This window comes from Tuber melanosporum (genome assembly GCF_000151645.1).
Source record: "Tuber melanosporum whole genome shotgun sequence assembly, scaffold_319, strain Mel28".
Lineage (NCBI taxonomy): Eukaryota > Fungi > Ascomycota > Pezizomycetes > Pezizales > Tuberaceae > Tuber > Tuber melanosporum.
Window position 1 is genome coordinate 29,263 of NW_003298996.1, and position 19,132 is coordinate 48,394.

General features: G+C 47.7%; 1 protein-coding gene; it reads left to right on the forward strand.

Moving 5' to 3' along the window:
• Window positions 1–8,467: 8,467 nt before the first annotated feature.
• On the forward strand, window positions 8,468–12,020 carry GSTUM_00001960001 (uncharacterized protein). XM_002839203.2 has 10 exons: window positions 8,468–8,853; window positions 8,929–9,310; window positions 9,379–9,648; window positions 9,703–10,114; window positions 10,249–10,640; window positions 10,718–10,820; window positions 10,870–10,976; window positions 11,028–11,226; window positions 11,277–11,430; window positions 11,502–12,020. The coding sequence occupies exons 2-10, from the start codon at window positions 9,198–9,200 to the stop codon at window positions 11,699–11,701; spliced, it is 1,950 nt and encodes a 649-aa protein (XP_002839249.1). The 5' UTR covers window positions 8,468–8,853; window positions 8,929–9,197; the 3' UTR covers window positions 11,702–12,020.
• The last annotated feature ends 7,112 nt before the right edge of the window (window positions 12,021–19,132 follow it).

Below are 19,132 nucleotides of genomic sequence, written 5' to 3' on the forward strand. Positions count from 1 at the left end.
ATATGACAACGACTTCGGCAGCTGATTATTGTGTGGTGAGCGCTCTGAATACCAATAACTGCACATTTCCTGTAAATAAGGCTAACAGCTATTCGACTGACCCCCATTCCTGTGCCCCTCTATCGAGGTGGTCTATCAATGGTAGAATGCCGGTTTTATTCTCCCCTTTGCGTAACTTATTGGGGTGCTGTCACAATTGTGCCTGGAGAAAGGGGTTTCTTTACCAAAAACTGGTATCATAGTATATAGCTCATGCCATATCTGGCGCATAATTTAGGCCTTTCAGGTATAGTGAATTACACCAAAAAGAAGTAATTTTATAGCACGATCCCGTTCTGAGTGAATTTACCGAGAATATACACTATTCTTACCGATCACCGATAATACTCGTCCAAATCACCCCGGCAGGAAGGTTTAGGTTTGCTTCAACTGGGAAGCACTGGACACAAATACCGCACACCAACATGGATTCGTAAGAATTTACGGGGCCGCCCACAATCCGAATATATCCATCACACCGCCAAGTACCTCCCGACTTCGCATAGCACTTCCTCAACTAAAAGCCGAGCCCAACCGAAAACCCTGCCATCACACTAAATCACTCGAAGCAGAGGTATCTGCACTTGGCCGGGGCTGCGTTATCACTTCACGTCTAATCACTCGCGAGGAATCACCGTGCATTGGATGCGCACTCTGAAAGGGTGGGATTGCTCGCGGAGAAAAAAAGCAACGAGAACTTTTTCCTTTTTCCGCCCCCCCTTCAACTTCCAGGAGTCGTCCAATTGCGGAGTGGGCGGCCTGAAAATGCTACCTGCGCGTTCCGGAGCGCACAGTGGGACGAGAGAATTGGTGGATCATGCGTGCCAGCGAGCCCGAGCTGGGATTCGATATGCATGCAGATCATATACCTGCATAGGCGGGCCCGGGAGGTGCTGGTTATCTGCTGGAACTTTGCGGTGTGATATGTTTCACCTGGCGTGCTGACAGATGTGTAACCCAATCTAGGTGACGGCTTCCAGGGTCTTGAAACTCGTCTGGTCCAAGCGTTTGTGAAGAATTGGAAGCCATGGGGCTGATTTACTTGCTTAGCAGATTTTTCAATTGCCATGCCAACCGGCACCAGAACGGTAATAGGGGGCGCGTCAGAACGGTAGGCCTAAATTTTTACCACTGTTATCACTCGGAGGATAAAAGTTACATGCTCTGAACTTTTTTCGACTATCCAACTATTCAATTTTTCGAACACAATTTCTTTTCTCCTCTCCCCTCCGTACATTTTTTTCATTTTATTTTTAAATTACCGTTCTATTATTATGTCTTTTTGCGATCTCTGTTGGCGTGGGTTCGGCGTTTCGGCCAATTTCTCAAAACATCTTGCATCTGCCGTTCACGCACGAGGAAAGTGTTTCCAATGCAATGAATGTGCTCGCTGGTTCTCTACAAAAGGAGCATTGAGGCGGCACCGACGGAACCATTGTGAGATACCGGATGTTATGGAATACCATTGCCCCGAGTGCAGGCGGGATTTCACCGGTCCCGGCGGCCTGAAGAGACATTTGAAAAAGCCGGGCATACACACACAGATAGAGGAGTCTAAGCCAGTTATGGAATTCTCCTGCCAGGGATGCGACCGGGTCTTCGCTACCGATAGGGCACTAGATTCTCACATGCAATCGGGCATTCACGCTGCCATAGACCGGATACGCTGTTTGAATAGAAACACCTGCGGGAAATCATTTACCACAATCTCTGGCTTGGTCTACCACTTGGAGAGTAGAGCGTGCACAAATCGTTTCAGCAAAGAACGGCTACTCCAAGAAGTCATTGCAAGGGACACGGAGAATCTAGTCACAAGCAATTCCCAAACGACAGCCCCCAGAGTTGAACCTTCCCAACTACCCACTCCGCCACTTTCCTTCACGGAAAACCCATGGCCAACCGAAGGAGAAACGCCTCCCCACTTCCTCCTCCCATCGTTAATTCTATCACAGGAGGGGGAACCCCCATACCCAAACCCCCTGACCTCAAACCCGCAGTTTTCAAACACACTCACATGCCCATTGTGCAAGAGCTCTGGTCGCCGGGGCAGACGGGCGAAGTTCAAGACTGCGGCCGCGCTGCAGGCGCCTCTTGATGAGATGGGGGCACACTTGCCGGAACCGTATGTTTATCTCGGTGGGGGGAGGAAGTTTATGACGTTGGGGTCATTGGTGAGGCATGCGGAAGATAGGGTTAGGGAGGGGGGGGAAGCGGAAAGGGTTGCCGAGGAAGTAATTGGAGTTATTAGGGAGTGGTTGGAGGGGCTTGCTGGGGAGAGAGTGAGGGGGTGGAGGGAGAGGGGAGGGAATCAGGAGGGAGGGTGAGGTGCCGGTTGGGGAGTAATTGGGAGGAGTGTTTGGGTTGGTGGCGGATCTGCTGCTAGAGTAATGGAGAAATATAAAGTCGTGATTTCATTTCCATGGATGCAAATTTAGCTCAGATGTAGGAGTGCTCGGATTTAGAGATTGGACAGGTTATCGTCATATTGTTATCAAAAGCTGTTGTTTTTTCCCCCGAATTTTCTATGCCAAGCTTAGATTAACCACATAGATTATTAAATTATTTATTTCTTTATCCATTGATTCATTCATCCATCCTCTACTCTCTAAACATTGGCCAATGACACCACCAACTTAACCCCACCCTGAGCACAAGTAAATCTCCAACAAAAAAACCCCCGGAATACCCATAGTGTGATGTCCCTCAAGTTATCCCCCATAGCGCCGGCACACGCCCCAGCTACCATACCACCACCACGCCTCCCGGCATACCACGTAGATCATACCAAAAAACCCCAAGCCCCCCTTAGTCATGGCACCAACAGGCAATGCTACCTTAGGAGACCAATCGGATAAGACATCGCTCCCCAAACAACATATGGCCTGTTCGGCACCATGGGGAAGCATTTCTGGCATCCTCCTGCTCAATATAATGGGTCTTTTGAGGTATGATAGTATAGTTTGTGAGGGCCAGAACCTGCACCGGTAATTTAGCAACTTTTAGACAATTACACACTTCCACTAGGATAACACGTGGATTTGAAGAAAGAAAGAAAAGACTACTGGATTATTGAGAATACCAAAACGAATAATGTAGTAGTTATTTTTATATAAGGAAAATTATTAATGATTGTTTCGAATTATTACACATATTTTTAGTTGGAAAGCGAAAATGAATTATAATACAAACAGCTGCACTATAGTTGCCAAGATATTGCTTCATTTCAATTAGTCATTATATTTTTATCCCAAATTCTTAATTGATACCTGTACCAAAGATGGGTTAGTGCTGCGGCAACTTAGGAGATGTTTGACATAATGTAGTTAGGCTTTCAAAGTATGAGGAGTTATCTTAAGCTATTATAGTATAATTGATAAAAATATTTGCCAGAGTGGTATGACTGGTTGACACTTAAATAAAGTTCCAGAAAAGTGCAAGTAGTTATACTTGTAATATTATCATTGCTATCTTTAAGTTTTATCGACTGGCTCTATTAATCTCACAGCCACTCACTAGAAGTGTTTGTAAAACACGCCCCACATTACCAAGCTCCCCAGCGAAAACACCCACTCATGAAGCTCACGGGGATTCCTTCTCTACCCCCCCATAACGATTCAGCGAGTGTCCAGGCCAATTAATCCACTTTTATCCCTGTTCTTCCCCTCGATAATGGCCAATGGACCTAGAAATGCAGGACACGCAGAAAAGAAAAGCCAAAAGAAAAGAAAGGGAAAAAAATCATTCAGGAGAGAAATGGCCGACACTGAGAATGTCATTTTTTTCTCCTGCTCCCAGGGCGTTGACCTAGTTAAATTACTGGGTAGCCTTGGGCAGTATCATGGCTATCGTACGAGTTTCCTTGTCCGGGAATGTGAGCTCCTGTCACCTGGTAACCTTCCTTGCCCCGTCGCGCCCTCTTAAACACCAGCAACATAGCGCAAACGCAGTCTCACCCCGTCGCCCCGGATTTCAGTCTCTCGGATTCTTCCCTGTCCCGGGCAATTTTTCGGGATTTGTCAAAAGACACTTAAAAATACAACTCTATGTCCTGCACTATGGATGCTTTTTTCAAATTGGATGGGAGTTTAAAAGTTTCTAACCCCTGTTGACATGGAGAATATATCCGTTGTCCCAGATTATGAACCTATTCTTGCCCAAAACCTAATATCACCACTGTTCAATGGCATCGTTTATGCTGCGAGTGCCTCGTCGCTAGGAGATCAATGGGGAAATTGCTCATGTTGTGCAAAGTTGGAACATGCCAATTTCAGAATATTTGTCATAGATAACAGACCCATGTCTTTGCAAAGAAAGGCATGAGACCGAGCCTCTGCAGTATGTTGTGCTTTCTGGTGGTGTCTGGAAGATCCGCTGGTCGCGCGGTCAGATGGGCCCTCTGACAGGAAAAGGAAATCTTCTGTCAAGTACCATTGGGCCCTCAGCTCATTCTACTTGCCTTATGTTAAGAGGGTTTCTCGATCATTTCGCGCTCCTACATGATTCTTTGCCCAGGATAGCGTGCTCAGAATTTTGACCATGCAAGGCAACGGGGTACGGCTGTAGCTAGTATTGTTGTTTCCTTTGGTTCCTACGTTTATTATTTAATTGACAGTCTTTTTTCTTTACCATTCTCATAAGTCTACCATTGACCGTTGTTCTTGAGAGTTGTTCCTGAGAATGCTTGAATGCAGCCCACAATCCTATTATCCTTCCAACCCCAGGGCCCCCATTGTGCAATCGCAATTTATCTCATCTCAGATATATCTGTCCAAGCAAGGAATGTACTCGTATACACAGAACGAGTATGCTCTTCGGCGGCGCTATGAATCTAAGGGCTTGACTAGCGCCATTAGAACTTTTTTTTTCCTCTCTTTTTTTTTTTTCCAGCAGCGATCTTAGGTTAGGACCGCGGATCCATGATCGAGTAAAAGCAGGTGGATTGCGCCAGTAATCCCGCGGCATGGTGTCCTGTACGGTAACTTACTTGCGGGGTGTTCCTCTCTGCTCCAATACCGGTAGCCCACCTGTAGATACGAAAGTCCTTTTATCATACCCATAACTGATCATCACAAAATTTATTAACCAGGAGTAAAGGCTAACTATTTTGAATACCTTCAGATGTTTTTGCTCTTTGCAAGAGTATCGCCCCATATTAGTATTTGTTTATCAGGTAGATCATATTAAAATAATAAAAGAATTTTTTTCCTAAGCGGCGGCAGTTGAGTATGTCATATTAATTCTGTTCTTTCTAGACTAACAGCAGCAGCAGAATTTGCGTAATCATCGGTGGCATCTATGGTCCCTTGTTCTGTTAGCCCCAATCTTTTTTACCAAGCTCGTCTCTTATAGACCCTCTTAATAGTTTATTGACGGAAACATCAGGGACGTGAATTGATTCTGTAAATCTAGCTGGCGTAATAGATGAAATAATATCGTGACTTTTTAAGGTAAAGTACCAGAAGCTCGAGAAACCCGTGAAAGCGAGCTGTTCAACAATAACGTGGCAAACCACTACCAGACTGGCACCGCCACACCTTCTCTTTGCCGACTTTTTCCGGATTATTGCTGCCGGAGTAGACTACGGTGGATATCAGGCTAAGAGATCAGAATAAGGTGTGGCTCAGAGATTTTCTTAAAGCCTGATATGATACCCGTCGGCTTCTCGGTAGTTTCCGTATTCCCTTTAAACAAGTGGAAAGGTCTCGAAGACCAGGCCCTGGGGCGAGTGTTTGATTCAACCATTTATAATCCTGGTATGATATCGTACCGTTTATGGGCCACACTGTCTTTCAGCCATCTAGGGTGGGAGTTTCACTCGATTATGCGGTTTTATCGTCCCGCCCGGTATTCGCCGAGGGCCGCTGTTTCCAGTTGCCCGCGGTGTTAGAGTTTTGCGCTGTGCGGGTACGGTATCGGTACAGTACGGTACTCGACTATCGGGGGGGGTTCGCATAAGTGAGGCAGTTTCAGTTTTTATGGGTTAAAATTTGGTGAGTGTATCCAGACGACGGGCCAATCTTTGCTCTTTTTTTCGCAGACGGAACACCGAGATATCAGGCGAAACCACTACCCCTCCTGCCACACTGGCTCCAAGATACCGGTACGGTATTGCTTTACGAGTGGCCGAAGCTTATCCACACAGTAGCTGCAGGGTACAGTAGGGAGCTGTTCGTCCTGGCATCAATCGTGATGGTGGCGATGGGTTAGGGTTTTGCTTAATTTAGCTTGCGTGGGGAGCGGAACCCATGCCCTCGTGTTACTCGAGTACAGTACTCGTACAAGTCTCATACGGAGGTTTTCTTTGATACCGGTATGATGTGAAGTGAAGCCTAACTCGGGGTCTCGTGCGGTCTCCATATCGGAGCGAGTTTGATAAGGGTAGCGGTGGGGTTGATCCCCCATGTATGGGAGGATCGACGGCGAGATTGGCATTCACAGAGGTGGGGAGGTACCCGTGTGTCCATCAAAATCGGGAAGACCAATACCCCTGCCATGCAAGGTTAGTGAGCAGAAAACAACGAAATCTGGAAAACGCGAAGACTGACCTTCACCCCAAGAACCCGCAGTATGTAATAGAAGAGAAGATGGTGTATGGGAGGCAGAATCCAGAGAAATAAATGAGAGAACCTTGGGAAACTAGAACAAACTATATCCCCCTCTTATTGTCTCCACTTTTACCCCTTGGGTGGCATTACAGTATATCGATATCCTATTTGGTATTATCATGATAATATTATAAGATATCTCACTTTGTGCAACATACCTTGTTAGGGATGTCTAGTTACATAGTTGAACCCTCCAGGCATCTTATCCCACCATCCCCCTGATCCCTCTTTTGCCACACTTGGTTTCCGATTTTAAGGAGACACCCGAGTACACTACCTTGAAGTTGTATGATACCCGAGCAGAGCATTTACTCATACCACCAGCCGCAAGATGTGGGGAGTTTTTTATTTTTATTCTCGAGATCGGCGGTCCCGGCATTTAGGGGGTATGACGAGCGTCTCTTCGTTTATACCCAGTAATCGTCAGTTGCTGCATATGTGTGGCGATAAGCCCAAACATTCCATTAAATTCAAATCAGTAAAGTACAATCAATAACGCACTGCACAGTACTCATCAGACCACTCGATGTTCTGTTTCTGACTCACAAATACAGTACAGTACAGTGCCGGTATGATACAGCTACGCCCTTAAAGTTCCCATGCTCTTCCTTTCATCCTAGGAATCGTGCCTATTTAGCTAACAACGTTAGGAGAGCCACAGCCCCCTGGATTAATATTTCCGGATCTGACTCTAGGGGGATTGAGAACTTTGACCACAATTTTTTTGATAGAATCGCGGAAAGAAAGGATAGCAAAGTGTTCCAAGAACAAGTGGTACTAGACTTGGGAGGGTGTCGGAGTCTCGTGTACGCGACTACACTTGTGCGGGTAACTTCTCCATCTCATGGGATACCCCCGCCCACGGCTGTGCATCCGGCCCGGACGAAATGACTCCTTTTTCCTCGAGTACCGGGACTCTACCATATCAGTCCCGGATAAATGCCGACAAGGCGAACTGCCCAAACCACCTCCTAAGGGGCAACTATTTGGCCAGGTTCAGGAAACACGGTGGTCTCGCATGTATTTGGTCTGCAAAATTGGGATGGTGGATCATACTGCCGGTACTGCACAGTACTGTACCCTGCTAGTTGCTTTATCGATTCTGGAAGTTGTGAAGGTACTAATAACTTAACGTTTGACCCTGCAGCGAATTTCTGCAAGGTGAAGAATTGGAATTATTCGCCTCCATTTATAGAAAACTCGCAGTCCGCTTTGATCTTCCTACAGCTTTTGCTCCCCACATGCAAGGCTGTTCTAGAGAAGGATCAACACGTTGCCCGGGGAGTACCAGAAACCGCAGTTGTGGAGAATGATCAATTGAAGTGTTACTGTGGTCTCTTGTGCAACAGCGAAGCACTGCCCAGGGGAGCGAGGCGACATTAGGGCTGAAGCACTATCGGTACTGAGTACAAAGCCCATAATTATGCCGTTCTAAAAACACTCGCTCACAATCCTTATGTCGATTGCGGCACAGGTTTGATCTCGAGAGCTCTTTTAGCTAGACAGTGTTCTTCTAGGTCTTTATTGTCGTCTCGAGTGACTGGGAGTGATCCTGATTACCCTGGTTTTCTATTGATGTTTCAGATGCCCTGAGTGTTTGAACAGTTACGCTCGAACTTGAGATCACGGGTCCCCGGACGGCCGTAGAGGTGCCGTACCGGTAGTGGCATATAGCAAGGGAGAAAAGCTATTTTGGGAACCGTCACCACCAGCCGCGTTGAGTGGCATACCTAACCGCGCAACTCTGCCGATCCCGTATATAAATCCTCTTGAACCCGCTCTTGAATGGAGAGCTTCATCATGATTCCTCCCCCGCGGAAAGTGATCTTCCCAATGAGGTCGGGCACGCCCTTTGTTTCCCTGGCACTAACGCCAAGACATCATTCTTGGTGGGTATAAGCGAAGCTTGTGCGATGTGACAGGATACTTTGGTTGGCTGAGAGGTAACCTAGCGCTTACTCCAGCACCCGATCCAACCCCCTCGCGCAAACCCAGAATTGGGAAGGGGAGGGCTGAACTTGAAACCATTCTTCTCATGCAGGGGCCTCCAATGGGTCTCTGGCCAGCCATCCGATCTGGAGCAATTGGGTCGGTGGAATAGGGTAGTGGGAGGGGAATAATCTCTGTTTGAACCTGCAAGTATTTCCTGCGTGTCGCGCACGCTATTTCGCTGGAATGACCCGGCGAGGGGTTGGCGGAGATTGTGGGAGTAAGTATCATCTTTGTGCCACAGCACAAGTCTTCCAGAAATAGAAGCATGGACGTGAAACTTACCATCTTTGAGATCTTCCCTTTTTCTTCACCTTCTGCCTCCTGCACCCTTTGCGATCGTATCATACTGTATCCACCTTACCACTTGTACAAGAAATGGTACTTTTAGGGTCTACTATACTAATGCGCTAAAAGGGCTCCTAGATTTTCACTTCGTTCCTTTTCACCAGAGGGACCTTTGTTGTCCTTTATTTTTAGACATCCCCCCCTCCCTTCGATCGATTTGACTGCTATTCATACCAACAGCTCGCTGTGAATACGGTATTAACTAAACAAATCGAAATGGCCACAGATCGCTCAGGTACTCATGGACTAAGTGTTGTCTTCCGCGGCAGAGCTGAGCCTGTACCTTCCAGTCCGGAGACGGAGAGAATTATTGTGGGCATTGACTTTGGGTCGGTCACGCACTACCACCGTCCTTCCCGTTCATCTCCGCAAACTGATCCCCGCTAACGTCATCTAGAACAACACACAGCGCGATAGCATGGGCACAGACATCTTCGCCAGAAGAGTACGAAGTCATCACACAGTGGCCGGGTCAGTCGGGAAAGGACTGGGGAAAGGTTCCTTCGGATATCTCGTACACCACCAATCGACCAGCTTCGAACCCGGCCCCCGGTTCGGCCCCAGGCTCGGCCCCATCGCCATCGCCTACCCCGAGTGTAAACTCCGAGAGTAATATCCCGCGACCCGAGAGTACGAGTAGTGAGGCTGCAGCTTTGGGGTTTAAATGGTAAGAGTCTGCTAGGCGCGGGTTGTTTTTCAATTGCTCACAAAGGATATATAGGGGCTTTGAAGTACCTCCTACGGACCCACAGAAGCTATCATGGATAAAGATTCTACTGGACCCATCTCAACCACGCCCCAATTTTGTCAACCCCAAGAAAACGACCCTCCCGAGGGGGAAGAAGATAGTGGATATTGTTACGGACTACCTTGGCGCTCTAAAATCCTACACTGTACAGACTCTTGAGCGACGGCTCGGGAAGGAGATAGTGCAGAGGTCCAAGGTAGAATATGTGCTTACTGTACCGGCAGTGTGGAGTGATAAGGCCCGACAAATGACGATGGAGGCGGCTATTCGGGCAGGATTAGGTGTCGGTTCGGAGGATGGTGGGGCCGGGTTGCTGAAGTTAATCACTGAACCCGAAGGAGCAGCAGAGTATGCGCTTCGGAGTATTCAACCCAATTCCATGAAGGTTTGTTTCCCCTCCTTTTTTTCCGTTGAAAATTTGGGGTAGGGTTAGGGTTGACTGCTGCGGTTGGTTGATCCATGCCTTTGTATGAGGATAATGCATAAATGAAGGAAACACACTTACCTTGGAACAACTAGGTTGGCGATTGCTTCGTGGTGTGCGATGCCGGCGGTGGAACGGTTGACCTCATATCTTATCGTATATCTTCCTTGGTACCATTGCAACTGAACGAGGTGGCTATCGGAACTGGCGCACTGTGCGGCGCCGTCTATTTGGATCGACGGTTCGAAGATTTCGTCTCCAAACGGATTGGGAAGGATACATTCAATGCGATGGATCACAGGGCTCGGTTCCAGATGAACCAGTTTTGGGAAACCTACGTTAAGAGAGAATTTGTAGACGATGAGGGAGTCCAAAGGGATGAAGCGGAAGAGGAGGAAAATGAGAGTAAATTATTTTGGGTGCCTGTAATGGGTGTACCGGATGATGAGTATAAGGGGATTAGGGGAGGATTCTTGAAACTTTCAAGGTTAGTATGGCCCCGAGTGATGGGTTGTGCTGTCGCCTGTCGGGATGTCTAAGGAACTAACGGGGTTGGGAGAATAGGAGGGAAGTGAAGGAGATATTCGAGCCTATAGTTGCACAGGTTCTGGAGTTAATATCTAAGCAAGTTATTGAGGTGCTCAAGTCCGGGAAAGGGCCAATCGCGGTAATAATCTCTTGTGGACGGTGACATGCTTGTGCTAAACTTCTGTCAGGCTATCCTTCTAGTGGGTGGATTCGGTTCTTCGGAATATCTCTACCAGCGGATTAATAGATGGGCGGCAGATAAGATTGATGTTATGCAGCCACGCAATGCTTGGACGTAATGCTCGCCTCTCCCTAGATTACTTTGCATGCGCTAATAGGGGCATAGTGCGGTTGTACGAGGTGCAATAATTCGTGGACTCCAGGGCGATATCGCAGCTGTTCAATCACGACTCAGCCGGCGTCACTACGGCGTCGTCCACGACTCTAGGTATGATGAATCGAAGCACGACGAATCCGAGAGGGTATGGCATCCGCTGCGATGTGAGTGGGTAGTGAAGAACAGGATTCAGTGGTACATTCGACGGGTAATGAGCCTCGGGTATTTTGGTGACTCGGAACTCACTGACATCTGCAGGGCGACGTCACGACGGAACGGAGGAAAATATCCTTCCCCTTCTATCGAACAGTCGCCGAAAGCGATTTGGTCGGCGACACACATCAGCTCAAGACCGAGCTGTGGGTATGTGACGAGGAGGCAGCGCCGGATAAGCGGGTCAAGGGCGATGACTGTATTCCCCACCTTTTCCCCCGCCACGCCACTCGAGTGATGCTGAAATGAAAAAAAAAAAAAATGTGACAGCCGTCCGAAAGTTATGCGTTATGACCTCGGAGCCAGTGCCCGTAAGTCGATTCACCACGCACACCAACGAGAAGGCCGAGACCTTTTATCGGGTCGATTACTCACTCGACATGACGGTCACTTCCGGCGTGGTGGTGTACGAGATGAGTTTGGAAGGGGAGAAGGCTAGTGTCGGAAGGGTAACGACGAAGTATGAGTGATCGCCGCAGGCCCATGACTGTGGAGGGCTGTTCGAATATATGTACCGGTATCAATTTTCTCAGTAATCTTTTTTACTCTCTACTTTGTATCTTAACTTGGCGCTGAGTGTTTACGCGGAGTGTGATGGAATGAAAGGTGGAGACGGGTACACTGCATTGTACCGGCTCGCCACGCATCATTCAATCCTCAAAATCTCTACCCGGGGATTCATAAAGCATTCGGCTGCCTTGGCGCCAAGATTCTATGTTTAGGCGCCTGTTGGCATATCTTGGCGCCAAGGTATTTGAATACTTTTATGAATCCCCAAGTACCGTATTATTACACTGATCCTCCCATTGCCGTCGCATTTGTCATACCATAATTTACCTCCCCTTACTCCCTCGCCCCTCATGCCAGCGCCGACATCCGCATTAAACCCTGGTAAATACCTGTTCGGCTGTGGCGTCTGCCATCGTATCGAGATATCACGCGCTATGGCGAGGACTAAAGCCATGTGTCCCTTCCGGGAACGAAAAGGGAGAAACGCGGAGGGGGGGAATTCTCTCGGAGATCCAAGAGTATTTGGACGATCTTTCGAGCTTCGGGTAGAGCACTGTACAGTACTGCGCAATACTTACAGATATCCTGCTAGACCAGCCTATCGTTGTTTCTACGATACGATATGTGAAAAAATGTACCGTACAGTACTGTACAGTGCCATACAGCCCTCGTAGGGTAATTTGATCCTTTTAATTTTTGTCTCCTTTTTATCGTAGCTCTTCCCCTCCCCCCAACTGGAGGCAGTCACGCGGAGGTGAAGGACTAGAGGTACAGTAGGTGCCTTTCACCCCCCCCCCACCTCATTAACTTGCTTCGTAATTCAGTGCCGGCTCTTCCGGCCCGTGAGGCGCTTAGCTACAACGTTACGTCTCGAAGGTCCCTCGCCTGCCCGCTGACTGGTACTTGTATCCCCGGATGGCCTAGCGCGGTGTAGTGATTCCAAGTGTCCAGGGCTCCCTGTAGGCACATAATACTCGTACCAGACTCCAGTCCCGGGCGTCCCGGGCGTGGTGTCTGAAGCCGCAGGGCAAGCGAGTCTGTGCCGGCCGTCACCTATGCCTGACGGGTATTTAGTGGACATTAAGAAGTATCATAAATTTATTATCTTGAACATTGATGGTGGTATCACCGGATATGATCCGTTGATTCTTCAACCAGTCATCCATGAAGCGATTGCGATTTGCTAGAATAGAATAGAATAGATGGAAGGCTATTTACCCTTTATAAATATCTTCCAAGTTACTACCTAACTTTATCTCTATCACTCACATCGAGAATCTCTATGCCGGTGTTACCAACACTTCCGGTTCGCCACTTCCTAACCCACTGATACCGGTACTGCGGCGAGTGTCGAATAGAGTTTCCAATCCCAGTTACAATTCCGGGTTCTCGTTCACCGGGTGCAATCGGGTTCGAGGCGCATTCCACGTTTCTAGTCTTCTCCGTCCCTTTGGAGTTCCCCTTTACGGGGCGGGGGGGAGTTGGCTAGGTGTGCCGTGATTAGTTTGCCCGCGTGTAGGCGTAGGATGTTGGGTTTGTCACCTTGATACCGGATGTTGGGTATCCGGTGTCGGGTGTTTGGTTTTGTTGTTTCGTTTAGCTCTATTCGGCTCGCATTTGCATTTGCATGTTGTGCCCTTGGGTAGCGTCTCCACCGATCATCTAGTTCACCATCCTCCCACGCTCCGCTGTGCCCGCGTTGATCGAGTTCTCGCCCTTCCATCCTTTAGTGATTTCGCCGGGTCGACTCGGTTGGCCGGTAAATTGCCTGAACAGCTTCGTGGAGGCCTGCTAGTGAATGGGTCACGTGTATATCATATTTCCTTACTAGCTGTCTGTGCAAGGAATCGGGCGTGCGGTCTATTTATCGGTTGGACACCCGAGGTGACAATTCCCATAGAGAGTGTCCCACTTCAACTCGGCTGCGGGAGTAGGTGACCTACAACTCACACAAAGGCACACCGGAATCAATCAAAGTAGCGCGTAGGCTTCACGAAATTGCTTCTGCTTCTGTAGTGAAAAAAGCCGGCTGATTTTTGTCACCCTCATGTCTGTTGATAGCTGAAGCTTTGTTCCCCTATACGAGATATTTCAAAGCATTGCATTTTCCTGCGGAAAACCAATAAGGTTCAACATATCCCCCACCCACCCATCACCCTCCTGACAGTTTGCCCCCGGGTCTACCGACAGGGGCCCGATCCATTTCTCACCGGAACGGATTCCATATGATTCCAAAGGAGTTGACAAGCTTTAGTTTTTGATCAACGTGATCAAGGGGGAGATTTCTGGGTGCAAAACCTTTCAATTTTTCCGCGTAAGACGCGCGAAGCTGTCATACTCATGACATTTTGCGCCAAGATTAGATCCCACCCCGTCTCCCACTTTGGCCTTCTCCCGTTACCCATCTTATAATACCAGACTGCGCCATGACTTGGCGTCGAACGCGCTAAACCCGTCGCGGGCAGTTCTGACAGTAGGGGAAACCTGAAGAGTGGACTGGTGGCGGTGCTGGTACGGGTACTGTACAGTAACTGGGCAGGACTACGCGAAAACTGTGATGAATTAAGAAGGGGTTGGTTGCCCGGCCTACCGTGCTTTTATGGTGAGTTATGACATTTCCGGTGTGGAACGTGCATGGCTCGTCGCTGGAGCCTTCCCTCCCCAGGCGGGGTGATTTTGTACTGTACAGTGCTGTAAATTGAACTAAAATTCTTTCGTACAACCCTCTTCATGACCAAACATACTCTGGTTCCGAGAGAGGTCTGGCCTGGCTGATCGAGGGGGTGGGAGGGAGTGTGATGTGCTTTGTGAGGGTCGATGCAACCTTCAAGGTTTCCTCAGGGTAGCGGAGTTGGCGGAGCACTGTCGGTAGCCACCATACTAGGTTTGCCTGATCGTGAGCGCGCCATTATTGCGTATTGATATCACAGTTTTATGGCTGGTACTTGTAGTGGTCGGTATTTGGATATGTGGTTGAGGTTTTCCAGTTAACTAATATAGAGGAATGGGAAGAATGGGGGGGGGGGTATGCAAAACTCAGCACAGGTGGATGAGGATCTTGGAGGACAAGATTTAATTGAAAACCACTCCTGGGAATCTTTAATTGAAAACCCCTCCTGGGAATCCTTGAGTCGGTGCTTGGGATCTGGTGAGAGCAGCAAATTAAGATGTGAGAAAAGGGTGTATTGCCTTAACGAAGATGTGAAAGACCAGCGGACGCAAACGATGCGCACTCCGGCAAGGTCCGACCATTCCCAGTTCACAAAGGTACTGGGACATAAATCCACCGGGCCGACTGATCGAACAAGGACCTCCCCCCCCCCGCTCCCCACCACCATGTCCCGGAACCCAAAGGTGCTTTCTGAGCAAGCGAATATCCACCTAGGACAGCCTATCCATCTGCGACATTATTTTTATGTTTTGAGGGCTCAACGTAATTAGATAGGAGGAGTAAGAATCGGGTTCCTCATGACTATCTAATGGGATCTTCGTGTCGAGCGCTGCTCGGAGTATGGATGGTGCCGTGTTGGGTTGGGTGGGTTCGGGTGGCACTGTTGAAATATGCTATCGCTGGGTCATATAAACATGTTTTTTTAGCTTTTTTTCTTAGAACCGGAATGGACACTCACCGTGTATACTGTATTTGTATTTGTGTCTCTCTTATTTGAAGAATTGGGATCTCTTATGTTTCTCTGCTGCTGCTCAGTAGAAGTAAATATGTCTGTATTTAGACACCCCCACTGCTATGTACTTCACAAACACATGCTGTACATATTATAATAGCTTTCAATTATATGTAGATTTCAAAATCCGAGGTCGAAACACCAAGACTACCCAATAGCATCTGAAACCACTAAATTAATACCTTTTCCTACCTCCAACCCAAAATTCCCCATGCCGATAACAAAGCATCACCAAGCACACTGAAAGCACACCATTGACTATAGCAGCATCCCTCTCACACAGGTACCCGCCGAGGAATACTGTTGGCATCCAGATAGCAGCAATGGTAAGGAACGGTCTGACTCGGAATTGGTGGATAAGGCCTTCCGAGTACGAGCGGATAATTGCGATTTGTTAGCCATTCTAATTCACATCGGATCGGCGAACTAAGGAGTGAGAGGACTAGTATTGACCTTGTCGTAGATATTGGATGATATCAATTTGAGCCGGGGCTCCCCCTCCCCTGGCCAATTTTCGCTTCTCCAACCTCCCCCTACTACCAATATACTGCATACCTTGCATGCCCTCCATACCCCCCTGTATCCCCTCCTCCTCCATCTCATGATCCACATTCCCCTCGCCCCCCTCCAATTTGTCCCCTATGGCACTTTCGTAGGTATGATTATTGGCAAACCAATTACTGCGTCTCCGGATCTTTATCATGGCTCCTCTGTATTCAAAGATATCAATTGGCTCATGCAAGGTAGAAGCTGAGTAGGGGCTCCCACTGTAGCGCTGGCGAGGGTACGGCGCATCGCGGATTTGTGTGTTGTAATGGTGTTTCGCGAGTCCCTGTATGCTGCCGGGAGATGGGGGTGTGTATTTGCTTTGAGGACGTGGCGTGTTTGCGGAGGGATTGGATTGGGTGTTCATTTTGAATATTTTGGGGGGCGGATTGAAGAAGAAATGTTGGAGTGCGAAAGGTTAGGTAGCTGGCACTGGGCTGTGTGATTATATACTTTCTTTACCTGGAAGAATACTATGGAATTGCTGGTTGCTGTGTTTGTATATATTGTCTGCTGCAGGGCATTTCACCTAAAGGCAGTCTGAATAGTTGGGATGGACAGAAAAAAACATCGGATGGGTAAAGGCAACGTGACGAGAAACACACAACGTTGACCTTGACCCCAATACTATGGTCATGGCTTTCTTTTCTGTTTTTATAACATACGAGATCTACCATGCTCGTGGGGGGGGATCCTGGTTTTTTCTTGTTGGAAAGACAAAACTTCCACTACTTGTAGCGTCCGTTCCTGACTCCGCAGGCTTTGGCAATTGGACACAATCTCAACAGGTAAATACAGATCTCAAAGGGTACTGTAGAATCTCAGATAATTAGACCTTTCACTATGCATTCCAAAACATCACCTCCCCGGAAAAAATGCATTAAAAGGCTAGCCATTAATCTCCTCTGGGAAGCATTGAAATAAGGCAACCCAAACGACAGAGCACACTGACTACCCAAGTACACGAGGAGATCCTACGGTAGTCAAGCCCACCATTCTCAACCTGTTGAAGAAGGGCGAAAAGTTACCCAATTCCGTTCACAACTCCTCACTCATTTCCATGAGTCACTCACTTAGTTACCAGGAGTTCTTGAATCGGTAAGAGCTATGCATGTAGAGTATTATACACTTTCTAATATTTAAGTCGGGAGGAGGTCTTTTACTACTTCGTGGGTAGGGGGGCCTCTAGGGAGTAGGGCATGTATGATACCCTCCTGGTGCCAATGTATCATACTTAACTGTACATATCCATCGCCTGCACAATACAGTAGTATCGAGCGTAAAAGTAGGCACGGTGTAGGTTACGACTACAGTGCGCGGATTGCTTATAGGAGAGCGTACCGTAGGGGCGATATGATATCATACTTTATCCGAAGCCGCCCTTTCCCCATATCTTTTATCGACAGAAAAATCCCCCACGGGTTGACTCTTCCACAGTTTCATTCTATGAGCGCACCCACAGACTTAACCCCCCCCCCCTGCAGAGTCTCCGCTTCAACAACAAGTGATCAAGAGTTATCACTCGCATTCTTGGTTCTAGTGGTGAGTTTACCTGGCGTATGAAATGAGGCAATACGATAAAGCATGATAGCTCACCGCAAACTCGCCAAAAAACTCTATCCGCTATTCTGGTATGAAAAAACACCATAGACCTCAACAAAGATGTAATAAAAATAGGTGCAGGTTTTTAGATACACAATTATCCCACTGTATCTCGAATAAGAATATTGTGAACCCGACACGATCCTCCTCGTGCGCTATCACACCAAAGCTTCATCTCCAATCCTTCAATCCTACCATCTTCTAATCCCTCTCCTAGTTAGCTATTAGTGATGTACTCACAGGGAAGCTGAATTACTCAGTATTTTCTTTAACCTGGCTCTTTCAAAAAAAGACGCCATGACTAGTCATTAAACTCTATAGTGCGAGAGAAAATTTTCCCGCACGGCACCTTGCTGCCGTAATTTATGATGTGGCGTCGGCTGTATACGATCCGGTAACGTACAGTACCATATTACTCGGACACTGCTAGCGAGGGGCTGTGGGGAATACAACAGATTAGGGGCATCCCACTACATCAATCTCAAGGACGAGAAAGATTCTCATTTGAAAGCGCAAGGTACAGCCACCGGCAGAATTTTTGGCAATCAATGTCAGAGTATAGTATAGTAAGTGCGTAAGAACTACTGAATTCGCCATCAGAGTATCATAGAACGTTACCTCATTAGACCACAATAGGGTTTAGTTTGTTGGGCTAACAGAGGCACAAACGACGGTACAAGTGGATAAGACCTGGTGTGTCTAGAGAGCTCAGGCTTGTCGTTTCATGAAAGTACTACAATGACCTCTCAAAAGTACTGTCCCACACCACCGTCGACCGAGTGTCTGACAACAACCATGGGCACAACAATGGCCATTCCTTCACCAAACCAAACCCAAATTAAATGAATGTATATTTAAATTAATCATAATTAACTGTCGTTCAATACTTTGTATAATAACCTTGGGCTTTACGCACTGCGCACAGGCGGCGCGGCATAGATATAATCAACCTATCAATCAATGATTGCGGAACTGCCCACCATGCTGCCTTCAGGGCAGCCTCAAATATGAGCCTATTGGTCTCATTCTTCTTTAACATCCATAAGTGAGGGTTGTGCTTTTGTAGGATAGTCTTCATCGCTTTCCAGACATGTTCTATTGGGTTCAAATCTGGACTGTGCAGGGTGTGGCTGTAGCCGAATATCATGGCAGCGGAACCAGGCCATTGTGGTCCTAGAAGTAGGATCTTGGCATTGTCTTGTAGAAAAAATGTTCCAGGCCGGTAGCAGGGAAGAAGACTTTCCTTGAGAGTCTGAATATAGAACTTAGACGAGTATCCCTTGTATGGAGCAGCCTCATCTCAAAATATAATTACCAAGTCTGACTGGCTACCCACCCAAATACACCCCCAGACCATCTGTGACCACTCTTGTAACGTGTTCGCAAGGTGCTAATCACGTTATCGGTAATAGATATGATAGTTGGCAGGTGGCCTGCTCTTCCAGAGAGGAGGAGAGAGCTGAGAACTAAAGAAGGCTTCGAGGGTGTACTGAGGAACAAAGAAGTAACTGTTCAACCAAGTATATTGAAATACAGTCTGTCGAAATCTGCCTTTTCTAT

Coding starts and splice junctions, on each gene's coding strand:
- GSTUM_00001960001 (XM_002839203.2), top strand. CDS start 9,198: ATGGCCACAGATCGCTCAGGTACTCATGGACTAAGTGTTGTCTTCCGC. Junction 10,115..10,248: donor TTCAACCCAATTCCATGAAG/GTTTGTTTCCCC, acceptor TGGAACAACTAG/GTTGGCGATTGCTTCGTGGT. Junction 10,641..10,717: donor GGATTCTTGAAACTTTCAAG/GTTAGTATGGCC, acceptor TTGGGAGAATAG/GAGGGAAGTGAAGGAGATAT.